This window comes from Sorex fumeus, unplaced genomic scaffold (genome assembly GCF_029834395.1).
Source record: "Sorex fumeus unplaced genomic scaffold, SorFum_2.1 ptg000036l, whole genome shotgun sequence".
Lineage (NCBI taxonomy): Eukaryota > Metazoa > Chordata > Mammalia > Eulipotyphla > Soricidae > Sorex > Sorex fumeus.
The window spans coordinates 19,967,895-19,988,607 of NW_026606093.1; the positions used below are offsets into that span (position 1 = coordinate 19,967,895).

The 20,713-nt window shown below is 38.6% G+C and overlaps 1 protein-coding gene across 2 annotated transcripts in view; it reads left to right on the forward strand.

Moving 5' to 3' along the window:
• The window catches only part of LOC130027223 (protoheme IX farnesyltransferase, mitochondrial), a 128,214-nt gene that overhangs the window by 22,663 nt on the left and 84,838 nt on the right, over nt 1-20,713 (forward strand). For both annotated transcript variants that reach the window (XM_056117896.1, XM_056117895.1), the window contains exon 4: nt 15,349-15,473. In XM_056117896.1, coding sequence (XP_055973871.1) covers nt 15,349-15,473 — 125 coding nt within the window. The remainder of the gene's footprint in view (nt 1-15,348; nt 15,474-20,713) is intronic.

Consider the following 20,713-nt stretch of genomic DNA (forward strand, 5'->3'; position numbering starts at 1 on the left):
AAATGAGCATAGTATTAATGCCTCATTATTTTAAATGTTTATATGCCCTGGGGAGTTGATTGGGTCACATCTGCCTGTGCTCAGGCTTATTTCTGCCTCAGTGCTCAGGGATCACTCCTGGCTGATATCAGAGGATCTGTCTGGGGCCCATCTGCCAGGGACCAAACCTGGGTCAGCTATATGCAAGACCAGTACCTTATATACTCTAATGTCTTTCTGAGCCTGCTTTAAATGTTTATCTTATAAAATATATACTCTGAACAGAGACAAAGTTTGATATAAAACTAAAATCAATAGTGAAATTTTCTCAACTTACAACTCCTTGCCAAATTTGTTTTACAAGTAAGTTCCCACTTTTAGAAAGTTGGGTAGGCATTTGTTTTATGGGAAATATATTTAATTATAAAGGCCATAAAATATTGTTATTTTGTATATTCAGAAGTGTTTATTTAAAAGAAAGAAAACCTGAAAACTGATGATATATGGAAAAGCTTATATGATTAAAGAAAGATCAAAAGTTCAATCATAGGATTTTACCGTGTTGTATAATTACATATAAATAGCTATTTTTTATGAATAGGAATTTTTCTTCCCTTTTATGAATGCCAACTAAATACAAACAAATGCTCTTGATAAATTGCCCTATGGATTATACATAAATGTTTTGTTTGGTAACAGTATTGCTCAGTAAATTTGAAGTTATAAATTTTAGTTTGGTTCTAGGATTTTTCTGACCAGATTTCTATACTTTCCTAAGTATAGAAAAGACAAAAGACAGGAAACTTTCATAAATTCTTGGTTTTGCAGCTGTGTTATTAAAAATTTCTATGAAATTCTTATCTTTTAACCAGACGTGGATATGGTTTGTAATCAGTTGCCCCTGATTGATTTCCTTTAATGTGGCTGAGAAAAAATGCTATCTCTCCTTAATTAACTTTTCATCTGAACTGAACAATAAGCATAAAAATTACCACCTTCTTTGATATATATGTTAGTGAGACGTCTGTGTCAGGAGGTTCAGAGAACTCTGCCAAGCCTAGAAAACCTAAATTAGAAATTGAACCATTTGAAGCTTGTGGCATTAATAGAAATGAAGAAAGAAGAGGATATTAGTAGTATAAGCATTTAGTAAAAAATACATGCTCTTGTGAAAATGAGAAAAGACCTTACTCTTGCCTCTCTCTGTAATTTTGAGTGTTGTCTCCTAATGGCCGAAACATATTCCATTGCTTAGACCACACGTAAACAGTTGTTTATGAGAGCATAAGATAATAATAATAATAATGTATAATGTAATAATATATATGAAGAATAATACATATCATAGGTCACTGTCTTCCCATTGTTCATGGGTTTGCTCAAGCGGGCCCAGTAACATCACCATTGTGAGACTTGTTACAGTGTTTGGCATATTGAATACATCACGGGTAGCTTGCAAGGTTTTGCCATGTGTGCAAGATACTCTCTGTAGCTTGCCGGGCTCTCCGAGAGGGGCAGAGGAATCAAACCCAGGTTGGCAGGGTTGGCCATGTGCAAGGCAAACGCCCTAACACTGTGCTGTCGCTCCAGCCCTAATACATATAAAAACTTTATATGGAGCTCCTGATTATATATAATTGCTTTATGTTATAAGGGTAGGGTGTTTGCCTTGCATGCAGCTGACCCGGGTTTGATTCCCAGCATCCCATATGGTCCCCCAAGCATGCCAGGAGTAATTCCTGAGTGCAAAGCCAGGAGTAACCCCTGTGCATTGCCAGGTGTGACCCCAAAAGCAGGGAAAAAAAATCACTTGTCATCCCACTGATCATTGATTTGCTCAAGCGGGCGCCACTAACATCTCCATTCATCCCTGTAGCATGCCAGTGTAGCCCAGTGGTATACTGGGGGCTCTTTCAGGGTCAGGGGAATGAGGCCCATTATTGTTACTGTTTTTGGCATATAGGATATGCCATGGGTAGCTTGTCAGACTCTGCCATGCAGTGGGATACTCTTGGTAGCTTGCTGATCTCTCCAAGAGGGATGAAAGCTTTTGGGGCAGCCTCTAATCGCTTTTTAGGCGTTCCCATTCTACCGAATGCAAGCTTTTGGTCAACTGGTGGGCCACACGCTCCAGCAAAAACTGCGTTGCTCTTTTCTAGGAGCTCTGTTTTATAGTCTCTGGATTTTGGCTGTGGATGAGCTCCGTAGCATATCTAATATGCCATGTGGAGCTTGCCAGGCTCTGCCATGCGGGTGGGATACTCTCAGTAGCTTGCCAGGCTTTCTGAGAGGGACAGAAGAATCGAACCCGGGTTGACCGCATGCAAGGCAAACGCCCTACTCGCTGTGCTATTGCTCTAGCCCTGGGAAAAATAATAATAATAATAATAATAATAATAATGAGGACATCTCAATTTGTAAAATTTAGATTATAATATTGAACAGTATAGATTCGCAAGGATCACAAAGATAATTTGAAATCTATGGAAAATCTTCAACTCTTATTTGGTCCCTGGTTTTAATCTTTTTATTTGTTTACTGTGTGGGGGTTATTTTGGGTTTTTTGAAGGGGCATATCTGGCTATGTTCTGGGCTTCAGGCTCTGCATTCAGGGGTCACTTTTGGCAGCTTTGGGTGACCATGTGGGATATGGGAATAAAATCCAGGTCAGAGGCATGCAAGGCATGTGGTTTACCCACAGTACTATCTCTCTGGCCCCTGGTTTTAATCTTTTTATCAAATCTTTTATCAGATTTGATAATTATTTAAATTGATTTATTGAAGAATTTTGGCTGCGCACAAGGCAAATGCCCTACTGCTGTGCTGAGTACGATTCCTCCGCCCCTCTCATAGAGCCTGGCAAACTACCAAGAGTATCTCGCCCACACGGCAAAGCCTGGTAAACTACCCGTGATGTATTCGATATGCCAAACACAGTAACAATTAAGTCTCACAATGGAGACATTACTGGGCCCGCTTGAGCAAATCGATGAACAATGGGAGAACTGTGACCTGATTGAAGAATTTTATTACTTAATTTTATTTACTTAATTCCTTGGGTACAATGCTAAAAAAAAAAGTGAAACATTAAAAGATAAAGTCACCAGTTTTGATAACGTAATCTTATATTTTTAATTGCTGGTCTTAGAAATGAAGTCACTTTCACTGTCACTGCCCTCCTGTTGTTCATTGATTTGCTCAAGAGGGCACCAATAACATCTCCTTTGTGACACTTGTTACTTTGTTTGGCATATCGAATATGTCACAGGGAGCTTGCCAGGCTTTGCCATGTGGGCAAGATACACTTGATAGCTTGCCGGTCTCTCTGAGAGGGGCAGAGGAATCAAACCTGGGTCGGCCAGGTCGGTGGCATGCAAGCAAACGCCCTACTCAAGAAAAGAAGTACCTCCGTTATTTTTAGACTCAGAAACTAATAGTTCCCAATGCATTGAAAATTTTCAAAATGTTTCAAAATTTTAAACTAGAATTCCAGGTCTAATCTGGCACGATTCTCTAAGTTAAAAAATTGGTTGGGACTATGGTTTATACCTGATGCTAGGGTCCTCTTTCATGTTCCATGGTTATTGTCAGAATTCATTTCTTTGTATCTCTGGGCCTAGGATGCCCATTTCCCTTCCAGCTGTCAAGCAACCCCTGGCTTGTTTTGTTCTCTTATGCTGCCCCCTCTGCATGTGGCTCTTTAGGGTATTCACATCAAGAATGTTTCTTTTGGGATGGGCAGGGGCATCTAGTTGTGGCTATCTCCCTGAACTCTCCATGCCACCTCCAAGTTGTTGTTGTAGAGCTTATATTATATACTTTTTAAAAGAAATTAATCATTTCTTCCTGGAAAAGCCAGGTAGACGTGACATGGCATTTGGTAAATCTCATTAATGCTAGAATCTGGAAAAAATGTTAGCTCTAGCCTATATTAGATGAGACCATATGGTTAAAAATAAATGACACTGGGTGGAGTTACAGTTACGCAGAGCACCATCCTAGGTTCAAGACTGCCTCAATCACAAAGCATCTGAACAAATTACAGTGAGGTCTCTTTCTGAGAAAACTTTGCAGTTCACTTGCTGACCGGAGTGGCCAGGGGTTCTGAACCCGTCAGGCTTCGCTGGGGTGGAGCTATTACTCTTCTTGGGTCTCCAGATCTTTCCTGGACCTACAGTGTACAATGCCTCATGGCCTGTATTAAATGTTTCATGCTTTGTTGGCAACATTGATTTTGTGTTTGCTTGTGAAGGGACAGAATATGAGATTACCAAGTAAAATATAATTTCAAGTGCTATTAATGAAAGACTATATTACATTCACTTTTAATGAGATCCTGGTGTTGCAGAATGATTCCATGTAATGAATCTCAAGAAATCAATGAAAAGTTTAATTACAGTTGGGCCATTGCTGCATGAGAATATTGCTTAGGTTAATTTTACTTGTACAATTTATCAATCTTCTCTGTCTTTCTCTTTCTTTGAATTAATTGCTTTGATGAAGTAAGTAGAAATACATTCTTTGTTAGCTTTTGATTGGTTTTAGAAATTTGTTACAAATTCACATTTCCTCTTTATAATAACAGCTCTTTGTATGTATACTGTCATTTACAAATGAGTGCATTAAAATTAGCCTTTTTGCAAAAGGTACCCAACAGTTAACACATTGCTATGTGTTTTTTATTTTCATCATTTAACCAAACATTAAGATGAATAAAAGAAAGAAAATTTTCCCTCTGAATTAAGTTTTGCTTTCATATAATTACATATAACTTTTTATTTTAAGCAACCAAAGTGAGGTTTTTTTTTTGTAATATTTTTATTTTCACAATTTAAAGACTGAAGTGCTATCTTGTTCATCACGGTGATACTTGACTGTTGTTGGATTTTTCATTTGTTTATAAAGTTGAATACAAAAAGGTGGATGGGATGTGACAGAGGGACATGAGTGAGGGGGCTTGGGGATCTTTGGTGGTGTTGAGGTGAGGAAATGGTTTACAGCAAGACGATAAGTGTCAGCGCCATTGCAAACATACTACCTTAACACTAATAAATTTTTTTAAAGAATTTTGTGATAAATTTGGTTAATGAATTACATATTTTAAAAAATGTAATGTAATGTAAAAATATAATGTTTGGCAGTGTTTGTCTTTTTACCTAATTTATATCTCAATGAAGTTTGGGCTGATATAAGTATGACTGTCTGAGCCTTTTTTGTCTTCCATTGACATGTATGATTGTATTTTATCATCTCACTCTTAAGTCTGTATTCATCCTGAGAATGTAGGTGTGTTTCCGGTAGGCAGCAAATGGATGGATTTCCTTATTTTCTTTCCTGGTCCATCCAGCTACTCTATGCCATTTTAAGAGGAGTATAAGCGATTAACATTCAGCGAGATTATTAACATAAAGGGCTCTGTGTGTGTGTGTGTGTGTGTGTGTGTGTGTGTGTGTGTGTGTGTGCGCGAGCGCGCGCATGTGCACGCGCCTGGAAGGTTCTTCTCCCTCCCTTGAGTCTGAAAGATAGCTTTACTGGGTCTCTAGGCTGGAGGTTTTACTTTGAATATATCATTCCACTCTTTTCTGGCTTATAAGATGTCAGATGGAAGGTCTGTCTGGATTCATATGTTGTTTTCCTTTATTTGAGGGTTTTCTTTCTCTTTCTGCTTTAAGAATGCTGTCTTTTTCTTTTGATGTTACTGTTTTGATAACTATGTGTCTTGGCTTTCTTTTGTTTTTCTCTTTTACTTGTTACTCCGTGGACCCTGGAATCTGTGCAGGAGTCTCTCAAGATTTGAGGAGAGTTTCAATTATTTGTCTAGCAGTTCTTTCCACGTTCCTTTTTCCTCTCCTGGTATCCTGATTTAAAGATTATTTTTCTTGCTGTTACCTATCAAGAATTGTACAGTCTCTTTCATTTGCTTGCTTCATTATTGGTGAAGCAGTCACTTCATTATTGGTAATGGCTATACTTTGTCTTCAGTATCATTCACACGGTCCTCTTCATGTTGAATTCTGTTGCTATAACTTGCTATTATATTTTAAATTTCCCAGTTCCATTTGTATGAACTATTTGGTAGCCTAAGTAAGTTCATCTTTAAAAGTAAAAGTAAAAGTAAAAAAGTAAAAAAGTAAAAGTTCATCTTTAAGTTGGTTGAATTTCTCTTCCAGTTACTGCTTTAGTTCCATGTCCATTGTATGGATCATTGATTTGAGTTCCTCATCAGTGAGGCTTGAGGGTTTATTTGAACTCAGTAATTTGCCAGGACTTCTGTATCTGTCTGTTAGACCAGGTGAAATTCTTTGTTTCACGACTATTCTTGAAGACTTATGGATGTTACGATTTAAATTACAGATGCCAAATATATGCGGTGTAATCTAATTTGTTATTATTTGGCAAACAGTACTGTTTATAAATCTGTTAGTCTAACAATGTCTGTGCCCTGAGGATATTATTTCATTGATCATATATATATATATATATATATATATATATATATATATATATATATCCATTGTATAGAACGGTTTAGATATATTTGGGAAAATGTATAAGACCCAAGGATCTTTAATTGGTGAGGATTGAGGGGTGGGTTATTGTCCATTGCTAATATGTCTGCCTGGTTTGGGGTTCTAGAGGGGTTTGGGAGGTGCTTCTTTGGTTCAGGGAACCCAGAAAGACGTACGGACAATGTAGGGATCACAGATGGGATGGGGCTGGCACCCTTGATGGACCTGTGATTTTGATTTTTATGTATTGGGAATCTTTCCATGGATTTCCAGTGCTCTTGAGTAGTCTACCATGAGTTTGAAAACCCTAGTCTTTTTTTCTTCAGTTCTATTGATAGCTGAGGAGTATTAAGTACTCTCTTTAAGTCCAGCTTGTCACTGTGCTCTGGGCAATGTGTAAAGATTATCTAACTGGCCAGGGGAGCTATTGAGTTGTTCACAATGATCCTTGTTCTAGAACAGCAGCCCATTGTGGTATATCTGTGAAAACAAAGCAAAGCAAAACAAGTCTCAGCCCTAGAAACTGCTATTAGAGTACCCTAGAAGGAGTTTTGTTGTTTAAAATGGTGTTTTTCTTTGTAGTCATTAAATGTATGCTGGTATGACTATGTGAAACATTTTTGTGAGACTTTTCCTGTTGCCATGAGTAAAATATTCTTTCATGCTTCTGTAGCTGATGTTTTCAAAACCCCGAATTACTAGGGCTTTTCTCTTAGGCACAAGCCATTCTAGAATTAGCTAAGAAGTTTCTTCTCATATGTTTCCTTTGAAATAAATATTCTTTGATTGATACCCCAGCTCTCCATGGTTGCTACTGATCTGGACTTCTGTGAACTTGCTATTTATCAGCCAGTGCAGACTGTACTCCCAGAGCCAGAGTTGAGAGAAGGTCCAGTGTACACTTTGTGGCCTAGAAGTACTCCCAGTCTAAGCCAGCCTGCTTGATTCACAAATGTGTGCATTTATGAGACCTGTGATCAGCCTCCTTATTGTCTTCAGTTCATAGTCTAAATGTCTTCTTGAAATTTTTTTTTTTCTTTTTTATTAGTGAAACGACATGAGGTACAGTTGTAGATTTACAAATTTTTGTGCTTGGATCTCGGTCATACCCCGATCAAATACCCATCCCTCCACCAGTGCCCATTTTCCACCACCAGGATAATATCCCTCCCCCCCCATCCTCCCATTCCCCCATCCCCCCCTGCCACTGTGGCAGGGCATTCCCCCCTGTTCTCTCTCTCCTCCTGGGCGCTGTGATCAGCCAAAGAGGCATTGAGTGGCGAACATGTTCAGCCCAGTCTACTTTCAACCTGCATCTCCCCTCCTGGGAGGATCCTCCAAACACCCTCCACTTGGTGTTCCCCTTTCTATCTGAATTGTCCTTTCCCCTAGAATACCCAGCTGGCCTCTAAGTTATGGAGTAATTCTCCTGGTGTTGCTCTCAGCTATTCTTGGGTATTAATCTCATATTTTATTATTTTATATCCCCCAGATGAATGCTATCTTTCTATGTCTATCCCTCTCTTTCTGACTCATTTCGCTTAGCATGATACTTTCCATATTGTACCACTTGTATGTAAAGTTCATGACTTCATTTTTTCTAAGAGCCACATAGTACTCCATTGTGTAGATGTACCAAAGTTTCTTTAACCAGTCATCTGTTCTTGGGCACTCAGGTCTCTTCCAGTTTCTGGCTACTGTAAAGAGTGCTGCAATGAACAAACAAGTGCAGATGTCACTTCGGCTACACGTTTTTGCCTCTCTGGGATATATTCCCAGGAGTGGTATCGCTGGGTCAAATGGGAGCTCAATTTCTAATTTTTTGAGGAACGTCCATACTGTTTTCCAGAAGGGCTGAACCAGTGGACATTCCCACCAACAGTGAAGGAGTGTCCCTTTCTCGCCACATCCGCGCCAGCAACGGTTGCTTTTGTTCTTTTGAATGTGGGCCAGTCTCTGAGGTGTGAGATGGTATCTCATTGTGGTTTTGATCTGCATCTCCCTGATGATTAATGATGTAGAGCATTTTCTCATGTGCTTTTTTGCCATTCGGATTTCTTCTTTGAGAAAGTTTCTGTTCATTTCATTGCCCCATTTTTTGATGGGGTTGGATGTTTTCTTCTTGTGGAGTTCAACCAGTATTTTGTATATCCTTGATATCAATCCCTTGTCAGATGTGTATTCGGCGAATATTCTTTCCCATTCTGTAGGCCGTCCTTGTATTTTGGTCACTGTTTCTTTGGAGGTACAGAAGCTTCTTAGTTTAAGATAGTCCCATTTATCTATCTCTGTTTTCACTTGCTCAGCCAGTGGCGTGTCATCTTTGAACATACCATTAGCCTCAATGTCATGGAGGGTTTTGCCAACTTTGTCTTCAATGTATCTTATGGTTTCTGGTCTGATGTTGAGGTCTTTAATCCATTTTGATCTTACCTTTGTACATGGTGTTAGGCAGAGTTCTGAGCCCATTTTTTTGCATGTAGCCGTCCAGTGATGCCAGCACAATTTGTTAAAGAGGCTTTCCTTACTCCACTTCACATTTCTTGCACCTTTATCAAAGATTAGATGATCATAAGATTGGGGGGTGATGTCAGTGTATTCAACTCTGTTCCATTGGTCTGTAGTTCTGCCTTTGTTCCAGTACCATGCTGTTTTGATTATTACCGCTTTGTAGTAAAGTTTGAAGTTCGGGAGGTTGATTCCACCCATTTTCTTTTTCCCCAGAATTGCTTTAGCTATTCGTGGGGGTTTATTGTTCCATATAAATTTCAGGAGTGTTTTCTCCATTTCTTTGAAGAACGTCATGGGTATCCTTATAGGGGTTGCATTGAATTTGTACAGTGCTTTCGGTAGTATTGCCATTTTGACAATGTTCAGTCTTCCGACCCATGAGCAGGGGATGTCTTTCCATTTCCTCATGTCCTCTTTTATTTCCTGAAGTAGCGTTTTGTAGTTTTCTTTGTACAGGTCCTTTACTTCCTTAGTTAGGCTGATTCCTAGGTACTTGATTTTCTGGGGCACAATTGTGAACGGGATTGATTTTTTCATGTAGCTTTCCTCTCTCTCACTGTTTGCATATAGGAAAGCCATGGACTTTTGGGTATTGATTTTATAACCTGCAACTTTACTATACAAGTCTATTGTTTCTAGGAGTTTTTTGGTGGAGGTTATTGGGTTCTCTAAGTATAGTATCATATCATCTGCGAATAGTGAGAGCTTTATTTCTTCCTTTCCTACCTGAATGCCCTTAATGTCTTTTTCTTGCCTAATTGCTATTGCAAGTACTTCCAGTACTATATTGAACAGCAGTGGAGAGAGTGGGCATCCTTGTCTCGTCCCTGATCTTAGAGGGAAGGCTCTCAGTTTTTCCCCATTGAGGATGATGCTTGCTGTAGGCTTGTGGTAGATGGCTTTAACTATGTTGAGGAAAGTCCCCTCTATGCCCATTTTGGCTAGGGTTTTCATCATAAAGGGGTGCTGGATCTTGTCAAATGCTTTCTCTGCATCTATTGATATGATCATATGCTTTTTATCTTTTCTTTTGTTGATATGATGGATTATGTTGATTGATTTCCGAATGTTGAACCATCCTTGCATCCCTGGGATGAATCCTACTTGGTCATGGTGTATGATCTTTTTGATGAGTAGTTGGATTCTATTTGCTAGTAGTTTGTTGAGGATCTTTGCATCTGTGTTCATCAGGGATATCGGCCTGTAGTTCTCTTTCTTTGTGTTATCTCTGTCTGCTTTTGGTATCAGTGTGATATTTGCTTCATAGAAGCTGTTCGGAAGTGTGTTTGATATTTCAATTTCATGGAAAAGCTTAAAGAGGATTGGGAGTAAGTCTTCTTTAAAGATTTGGAAGAATTCACTGGTGAATCCATCCGGATTGTAGTTGTACAAATACAACTAAATGGGCTACTTTAAGGCAAGACAGACCTCTCAAATACACCAAATTTCAACAGAACAATGGGACAAAATCCCATAACAATAATCTCTCTCAATGTCAATGGGCTAAACGCACCAATTAAAAGACATAGAGTGGCAGGATGGATTAGAAAATTGAACCCAACATTCTGCTGCCTGCAAGAAACGCATCTCAATAGTCAAAGCAAACACAGACTCAGAGTCAAAGGCTGGAAAACAATCCTACAGGCAAACAGCTCCCAGAAAAAAGCTGGGGTAGCTATCCTAATATCAGACCACATCGATTTCAGAGTGAAGAAGGTCATAAGAGACAGTGAAGGCCATTTCCTATTGACCAAAGGATCTGTACAACAGGAAGAACTTACAATAATAAATGTATATGCACCTAATGAGAGACCAGCAAAGTACTTAAAACAATTACTCATAGATTTGGAAAAAGACATCGATAGCAACACAATACTAGTGGGAGACCTCAACACCGCTTTGTCACCTCTTGATAGATCAACCAGACTCAAGCTTAGCAAGGACATACTTCATCTGAGGGAAACAATGGAAGAAAGGGGCTTAGTAGATATATACAGGACACTTCATCCACAAAAAGCTCAATACACATTCTTTTCAAGCGTACATGGAACGTTCTCCAAGATAGACCACATGCTGAGCCACAAAACATGCCTCCATAAAATTAAGAAGATAGAGATTATATCAACAATCTTCTCAGACCATAATGCGCTGAAATTAGAAGTAAATCACACACAAAAACAGAAAACTAAATTAAACACATGGAAATTAAACAGTGCGCTATTAAACAACGAGTGGCTTAGACAGGAAATTAAAGAGGAAATCAAAAGATTCCTAGAAACGAATGAAAATGAGGACACGAGTTACCAAAACCTATGGGACACAGCAAAAGCAGTCTTAAGAGGAAAATTTATAGCTCTACAAGCATTCCTCAGGAAGGAGGAGCGAGCCCACATAAATAAACTAACCTCACAGCTTAAGAACTTGGAGAAGGTCTTCTTGAAATTTTTAACCAGAATTGCTTTCTTCATTACTGACCCTTAAAAACTGTACCTCTATTCTTTTTGTTGTTGTTATTGTTGTTGTTGTTTGTTTATTGGTTGGTTGGTTTTTTTTATACATTTTATTTTATACATTTTATTTTTCGAAAGTAGTTCACAATAGTTCATTACAGATAATATTCAAACACCTACCCAAACAGCAAGCATCGTCCCACCACAATAAAAGGGAAGTGTGTGAAGATTGTTGTATTTCATTCTGGGGCCATTTAAGTCCATATGTACAAGAATACGAGCAAGTATGTTAAAACCAACACATGTGTGCTACTTTAGGTACATCAGTGGGCTAGAATATAAGAGTCGCACAGCTACATTCGCTCCAGGAAATTCTGTATCGCTCTCTTTTGGGAGTTTATTTTATAGTCTCTGGATCTTGGCCATTGATGAGATTACATGGCACAGGAAGGGGCGGGGTGGGGGGCAGTTTGTGGATGTGACTGCCAAGCTACTGGAAAACTGGAAACTGGGGATCTGGGTGGAAGAGGTCCAGTTCCGATCCAAGCAGGCTTGGAGATCTCCGCCATGTGTACCTCAATTCTTAAAAATGTACATCTATTTGAAGTAGCTCTTCCTTGGAGGGAGATAAATATTCCTCCCAAGAGAATCAAATGCATTCCACATTTGAGGACCACCGAAATCAAGAAGGACTTCTTTGCCAAAATACATTTTTCCTAGAGACTTCTGATTTAGATGACCATCTCTGTATATGTACTCAAGTCATCTTTACAAATTGTCATCAAACGCAATCAAAGATTTATCAAAATCTCTAGAAGTTTATATCTGTTATAGATATCAGAAAAGAATTTACCCATATGGTATAACTCTTGAGTTTTCTGTACATTGCTGACAAGACTAGACTAAAAGACTGGACAACCAACATAAGATCTTTGGGAGGAATTACGAGCATTTACTCTAACACTTTTTGATGTGAGTGGTTTACCCTTGTGGTCCTGCTTCATGTGGCTTTTCACAGGTTTAGTTAACATCCATAACATTCTTCTTTTTTGATTTTCTTGCCTCCAAATCTTCTTTGTCCATGTGAATATTTCTTTTCCCCCATCTGTATAATTCTGATTTTTTTGTTTTGTTTTGTTTTTTGGGGTCACACCCATAGATGCTCAGGGCTTACTTTTGGCTCTGTACTCAAGAATTACTCCTGGCAGTGCTTGGGGAACCATAGGGGATATTGAATCTGGTGTGATTGTGTGCAAGGCAATCACATTCCCAATGTGCTGTCTCTCCAGCCCCCAGTTTTTTTCTTGCACCTTTTCCCACTGCATGTGCTACCCATTAACGATCTCAGTTCTTTCCTTGGGCTCTGCCATGGTCTTTAAGTTCGTAGCACCCATATTTCCTATACCTTACTGTCTCTGGTTCACCCTGAGCTCCAGTTTCTTATTTCTATCTTGGTATTCCTTTGTTGCTTACAAGCAGCACAGTTTCCTAAGACTATGTAGTTAGATCAGCTTTTTCTGTTAATTTGTCATTGTCTATATCCTCCAGGTGCAGTATGTTTTTTTGTTTTTCTATCTCTTGTAGTTACCAAATTCTAGCAATTGTCTAATCAAAATATCCCTTATATCTATTTGACTGTCACCTGCACTGCCCTTTCTAGTGCTGTATTAGGAATTTGGCTTCGCTCTGTAGCTCTATCAAACTACCTACGTAAATCTGAGTGCCCATTGCTGCCTGACTGAACGTCCTCACATTAAACTCTGAAGGATTCTACCACGACTCAAATGAAGTATGAACTCCTCGGCTTGATTTTCTGCACTCTAACAGCCAATAGCCCTCCTCCAATAAATCATTAAACTTCACTCTATGCCTGAAAGAATGGTGGCATTGTAAATCCAGCCTTGAGCCATGGCACCATGGCTTCCCCTTCAAAGAATTGATAGTCTAGTGAAGATCCAGAGTTTAATAAAAGGCGTAGAGGAAATGATAGAATGGTGGTGTGATTGAAGGGAGTAATTTGTGAGGTCTACTACCGAAGAGAGACTTGGGGTAGTTCATCCTAAAAACTCATATTTAAGACTCCTGTCAGGCAGCAAAAAAAGCCTGGTTTGCTAGAAGCCAGAATGTTCTTGTGATGAGAGAAAAGAGTGGATAGGAGAGAGGTACAAGATACATTTAGTTTGCAGGGGGAAGAGTTTGCATTTTATTTCAAATATATTTAGTATCAAGGAATTTTTCTAAGTAGCAGAGTTACTATGTTCTGTTTACATTAAAAAGTATCTTTCATGAAAGGAGCAAGTTGGAAGCCAGGATACCTGATAGAGAGCCAGTTGTCTGGGCAAAATAATAATTTGGACCAAATTAAATATTTCTCTTTATCAATACTATTAACTTTTTTTGGTTTTGTTTTCATGCCACACCCAGTGGTGCTCGTGGCTTAATTCTGGCTCTGCACTCAGGGATCACTTCTTGCTGATCTGGAGGGACACATGGGGTACCATGGGTCAAACCTGGATTGGCCTCATGCAAGACAATACTATGTCTCCAACCCTGAAAATTTTTGCTGTTGAGAAATGTTCCTCACTCTTTGCAGTGGAGGATAGCTGTATCCGTACTCTTCCAGGAACTTGTCACAGATTTGGGAACCCTTTATATTTTCTGCCTGTGTTATTTGTATCATCTTTCTGATTGCAGGAGTGAGATTTTATAAATGTGTGTGAAGTAGTTTTTATTGAATAAGACTTGCTTAGAAAAATATGATAGGAGAGGAAGAGGGGAAATGTGTTCAGGAGAGAACACAGATTTCTCCTGAGTGGAAATAAGGAAGCAAAAAAGCATAGAGGCAAGCAAGGGAGATATGTGTTCAAGAAAGAGAATAGACTTGCAGAATCTATAATACTTTTTTCCCATATGTTGTGTGATGTTTAATACTGATCTCCAATTAAGTGTCCAGTAACTGTTGAAGTAATCTTTGTATCTGGAGCACCTACCTGACTCATTACTCCTGAGTATTGTAGCATTGTCCTCCCGTTGTTCATCGATTTGCTCGAGTGGGCACCAGTAACATCTCCATTATAAGACTTGTTACTGTTTTGTGTATCTCGAATATGTCAGAGGTAGCTTGCCAGGCTTTGCTGTGCAGACGGGATACTCTCGGTAGCTTACCGGGCTCTCTGAGAGGGAAGAATCGAACCCGGGTTGACTACATGCAAGGCAAATGCCCTATCAGCTGTACTAATTGCTCCAGCCCTGAGTCACTGTCACTGTCACTGTCACTGTCCTCCCGTTCATCGATTTGCTCTAGCGCACCCAGTAACATTGTGAGACTTGTTGTTACTGTGTCTGGCTTATCAAATACATCATGGGTAGCTTGCCAGGATTTGCTGTGCAGGCGAGATACTCTTGCTAGCTTGCCAAGCTCTCCGAGAGGGGCAGAGAAATAGAATGTGGAGGAATCAAACTCGGGTCTGCCAGATTGGCCGCGTGTAAGGCAGACGCCCTACCCACTGTGCTATCGCTCCAGCCCTGAGTATAATTGAGTTAAAGAAAAATTAGTATATTTTTTATAATGAACATAATTTTTACACAGAGATGTTTCCAGAAGCATTGAGAAAAATGGTATTTAAAAATTTGAGGAGGGGCAAAGCAGTAGTAGAGTGGTAGGGTATTTGTCTTGTAGCCATCTTGGGTTCAATCCCTAGCACCCCATACAGTACCCTGAACCTGCCAGGTGTGATCTTTGAGCACAGAGCCAGGACTAAGCTCTGAGGACTGCTGGGTGTGGTCCCAAAACCAAATAAATAAAGAAAGAATTTTAATTGTGTGATCAATTTTTTAAAATAGATTTTGCGGCCTGAAATCTGTGTTGTTAATAAGATGCCTCTGTTTCTGTATTGCAGCTCTCGTTGTCAGTACCACTTCAGCTGGATTTGCATTGGCCTCAGGACCTTTTGACTGGCCCTGTTTTCTGATCACTGTTGTTGGGACGGGCCTTGCATCATGTGCTGCCAACTCCATTAATCAGGTCAGTTTGTCACCGTATTGTACCTTGATCATGGCATTGCTACTTTCCCTTGATTGTGACATTTTAAAAAACTTTTTATATTATATGTATATAAGGAGACATACTTATAAAACTATACACAGAGCTATCAGCAACAGAAGTCTGTTTGCTCACTATATAACAGACCTTTCTTTTGAGGTGAATAGTTTTCAGATTTGTATAAGTCAGAGAACAATAGAGTATCCATTCCAAATGATAAGGATTCCTTGAGTTATAGAATGTTTTAGTGCTAGCAAAGAAAATACTTTTACCCATTCAAGTACACTTCCCTGAGGTTTTATTATTATGTACTTTTTTCCCTTTGGTTTGATCCTTTTGAGTTTTTAAACTACCACTAGGTAACACATTTTAAACAGACATATTCCATTTTTAATTAAAAAAATTAATCATTTTGGAAGCTAGAGAGATAATACATGGGCTAAGATACCTGTCTTGCATACTGCCAGCTCCATCCAGTCCCAGCACAGCATTCAATCCCTCTTTCCCCCCGGCACTGTTAAGAGGAACCCAAACCAAGCTAACCCTGAGCCCTGAGCACTGCTGGTTATGGTGGGGTGGCTCAACTGCCCTGCCCCTTTCAGAATTACTCAGTTCAAACTTACAGATGAAATCATAATACATAAAAAGTAATTAACATTTATTTTTGATGTGTCTCTCCTTTATTAGTTTAAACCTAAAAAAATTATAAAGTTTTTTTCCTCTGCCTGGTCAAGGTGGTATACCCTAACATTATGATTTTTTTCATTAGATACTATAGTGAAAATGTTTTGGCTAAAACTTAAGGAAAGTCATTTTCATCACTAGAACACCCAAGAGGAGTTGGCACAGTTTTAGAACAGGAATTCAGGTTACCAGCAGGAAAACAGCGTGGTTAAGTAGAAATTGAAGTTTGTAGTCTGCGAAATAAGGGAATTTAATTTTATAATGCCTATAGTTTTGTGTTTTTATAGTGTATTATCAGCTCTTTGAGGAGGGTTCAATCTAGTTCACATAAGGTTTGTTTTGTTTTCAGTTTTTATTATCAAAATGGTCTGTTGTAAGAGTCAGATCCACTTTACAAAATAATTGTTCCCTCCTATAATCCATTAGGTCATCTCTTCCATTTTGCTCCTTTCTTTTGCTATCTTCTGCTATTTTTTGGCCAAGAGAATAATAAAATTTGAATAAAAAGCAGTATATGCAAGAGGATATATGTGGGACTGTGTTGGATATACTTTTTGAAAAGAAAGTGTTACCTTTAGTTATAAATCTAGTTCAGCTAGAATTAATTAGAGGTTTAGCTTCTAATTCTGATTAAATAAGAAACATTCTAGTTTTTTTTTATATATTTTTTAAAAATTTTTATTAGTGAAACACCATGAGGTACAGTTGTAGGCTTACAAATTTTTGTGCTTGGGTTTCAGTTATTCAATGATCGAGTACCCATCACTCCACCAGTGCCCATTTTCCACCACCCTGATCCCAGTATCCCTCCTACCCCCCATCTTCCCCATTCCACCCTGCCTCTGTGGCAGGGCATTCCCTTTTGAGAAACATTCTAGTTTTCAAACTCCCTTTTTAAATTGAAAAAAATGTACTTGTCCTTGAATTATTAACTGTTGTCTCCCATTGTCTCCTATTTAAATATATAGACTTAAGTAAAAGATTCAAAATGAAAGCATTTGGAAAAATAACAAATTCATAAACATCAAAATGGTTCGTAATCCCCCAAATGTTAAAAAAAATAATACAGCATACCTTTGTGTTGGGATTTCTCTACTATCTTCTTCTTTCCCAAAATAAAATGGGTATAGAATTCATCTTGGGAAAATAAGCAAACTTTGTAGCCAGAAAGATTAGTCAAATCTTTTAGTCTTAGCTTTTTTGGAGGGGTTTTGCACACCCAACTGTGCTTAGGGCTTACTCTAGATGCGGTGCTCAGGAATCACTCCCGGGGGTGCTCTGGGAACTAGTTGTAGGATTGGGGGTTGAATCTGGTCAGCTATATTTAAGGAAAGAGCTTTAACCCCTGTACTATCTCTCTGGTCCCTAGAAAATATCTGTAAGGTGAGGTGGAGTGGGGTGGAAAAAAGGAATAGTTTTTTAGGCAGAAATTCATAAAAACTGAACATAGGGTTTTAGAAAACTTGAAAGGACTGTGTTTAGATGGCTTCTTGATATTTCACAGTGTGGGAAACATCTATTCTGTATAGGGAGAAAGTTGAGTTCTGAGATTGTAAAACTACTTAGGAAAGCCACAGATGACGGGGTTCTTTCTGGCAGTGGCAGGTTGCAATGGCTGCTTTTCCCATTAATATTTATTAGGCTGGCTTTGTACCCTGTGCTGCCTCTCATTGGACAGTTCTCCTTCCTTCCTTTGGAACACTTTCACCCTCAGGATCATCCCCTAATAGTGCTCCCCACTATTGCGGCTGACGGTGGGCCATAATCAGAGCTTGTTGGACATGTGAAAAATTTCTTTATTTTATATTAAGTAGATTGTTCCATTCTATTCATTCTATCTTAGGCTGTGATTTCATTTGAAAGCATCCTAATACTTAAAAAAAAAGGGGAGGGGGAAGAAAGAAAATCTTAGGTTATATCACATTGTTATTGTGATAGGATATAAATGATGTTAGAATTGTTTTAGTTCTATCATTTTTAGTTAGTCTCAAAATTAAAGAAAAAGTGAGGTGATTTTTATTAATATAAGAGGAAAGCAGATAACTTTGCATCAGGGTTAAACTGATCTTCGAACAGAGAGAATTGAAAAAATAGTCCTTAGCAAAAAGGAAAATTCTGACCTTTTTTCAAGAAGCTGGTTTTCAGTTTAAAAAATGTATATATGTCATTGATACATATAAAATTTAGTTTCTAATAGATTTTCAAAGGAGAAACGTTTTTTCCTATTTAAAAAATAATTCAAATAGCATTTCATATGTTGTTTAATACTTCTAACTATTATTAGTTTACTTCTCAGTACTTCTTTGTGCTGTACTTCTGTGATCTCTGTGTGAAAGTAGGAAAAAAATAGAGATTTGGAAACAATTCTTAGGTTTGTCCTAAGGAGAGCAAATGAAAGTCAGCTTCTGTTTGAAGTAGACACTAGTGTACAAAGAGATATGTACATATGAAAAAACCTCCAATATTCAACTGTAAAAATGAATTGCAGATTTGGTAAAATATATCCATGCTTTGCTTGAAACCATGACTGACTTTAATGGCCATGTGCCTGTACAGGATGAAAGCAATCCATAAAATGTTTTTGATTTAGCAGCTGAGAGATAAAATATTATAGATGGTTTTGACTGATCAGATCTTGAGGAACAAATGACTAAAAGTGAAAAGCTGAATAAATTCAGTTAGAATTAATTAAGAAATGGAAGCTAAAAGTCACCAGAAAATTTCACTGCAGTCATTTTGAAATTTGTCATAATAGATATTATTGCTAGTAAGGTATATGTGGATTTGTTTTCCACATACATGAATTTTTTTTTTAGTTTTGTCTTTATATCATGTTATTTGGGCATGATGGAGAGGGTTGGGCAACACCCAGCTATGCTCAGAGCTTAATTCTGGATCTTTGCTCAGGGAACACTCTGGAGGTACTCAGGGGACCATATATGGTGCTAGGGATAGAATCCAGATTGTTCTATCCAGATTGCGTGCAAGGCAAGCACCTTACCTGTTGCTTAACTTAACCTTGTCCTATCGCTTGGGCCCAGTTTAGTTTATATTTTTACAATTATTATTTCTTGAGGATTAAGATTTATCACTGTATTGAATGAATGTGTCAGGTATACAGTGTTACTGTACTATCCCCACCTTCAGAGAGACAAGATCCCTCCTTCCACCCCATTCCCTGGGCCTTCTTGTCTACCCTTCCCCACCACCATTGAGCATACTAAGTTCTGCAGGTGCTCAGGGTTTGTTTTCACTGAATATTGTATCTTCCCTTATTTTGTTTGTTTCTTTTAAAAAAAAATTATTGGTTTTATAAATAATATAACTTGCAATACTGCAGTACCTTGCCTATAACAAGAGTGTGAGGTATATAGGATTAGTTTAAAAGGGATTTCTCCTACCAGCATAACTCACTGTATTACTGTATCATTGTCATCCTGTGTTCGTCAGTTTAATCGAATGGGCACCAGTAACGTCTCTATTCCTCCCAGCCCTGAGATTTTTAGCAGCCTCTCCTTACTCGTCTTTCCCAACAATTGGAGGCTCTTTCAGGGTGAGGGGAATGAGACCTGTTATCGTTACTGTTTTTGGCATATTGAATACACCATGGGAGCTTGCCTGGCTCTGCCCGTGTGGACGGGATACTCTCGGTAACTTGCCAGGCTCTCTCTATGATTTGTTGCCTACTGTCTGAACCTCATCAAATATGGTGTGGTAATTATGAAAAATGTATAGTAACTGTCTTATGATGTGTCATAAGTGTCTTATGATGTGACCTACGCAACTGCGCAGTCTGAAAAGTGACCTGGAGCGTGGCAGCGGTTGGGTAGTGGAGGTCGGCTGCCGTGGCTGGGTCCCTTGGGGTGGGGAGGGCTCTTACTCGCCCTACTCTGAGATGCCCTGAATGAAAACAGCCTGACAGAGTCCGGTGGCATGGTTATGGGACTTGGTCATGGAGATGGCGCACCGCATCCTGCGTGACCACAGATAATGCCATATAAAAATAAAATCTTCTAGCAACAGACTATGTCTCATAGATGACAACATTGCTGTCCCAAGGCCAACCTTACGTCAAGAAAATGGATAAACGGGAAGAGAAGATAGATATCCCTGATGAATATCAACTAATTATGAACAATGAATGACAGAATGAAAATACCTTTTAGCAACTGTCAGAATAATAATAATTTACACTAGAAATATAACCAGATGCTCATACTAGTGATACATGGGAATGCAGTACATGACAGTTGCATGCTCTCAAAGTGACTCCCCACAAAATAACTTCTACAGAAAAAAAAGAAATGACTGCGTAGGTGGAAGAGGGTATCAAATACCATTTTGATAAATTACAGTTGAAAATATTAACCAGTAATGAAACAAATTGATATCATGTGTCACCTACAAAGAAACAAAGAGAATAGTATTGTTCCTGTGATAGTCCTACCCAAATTAAGTAACGTGAGTTTAATTATCAGCCAAGGCCAAGCGGACCTAAATTAAGCAACATCACACAAAGGAACAAATCTATAATCTTC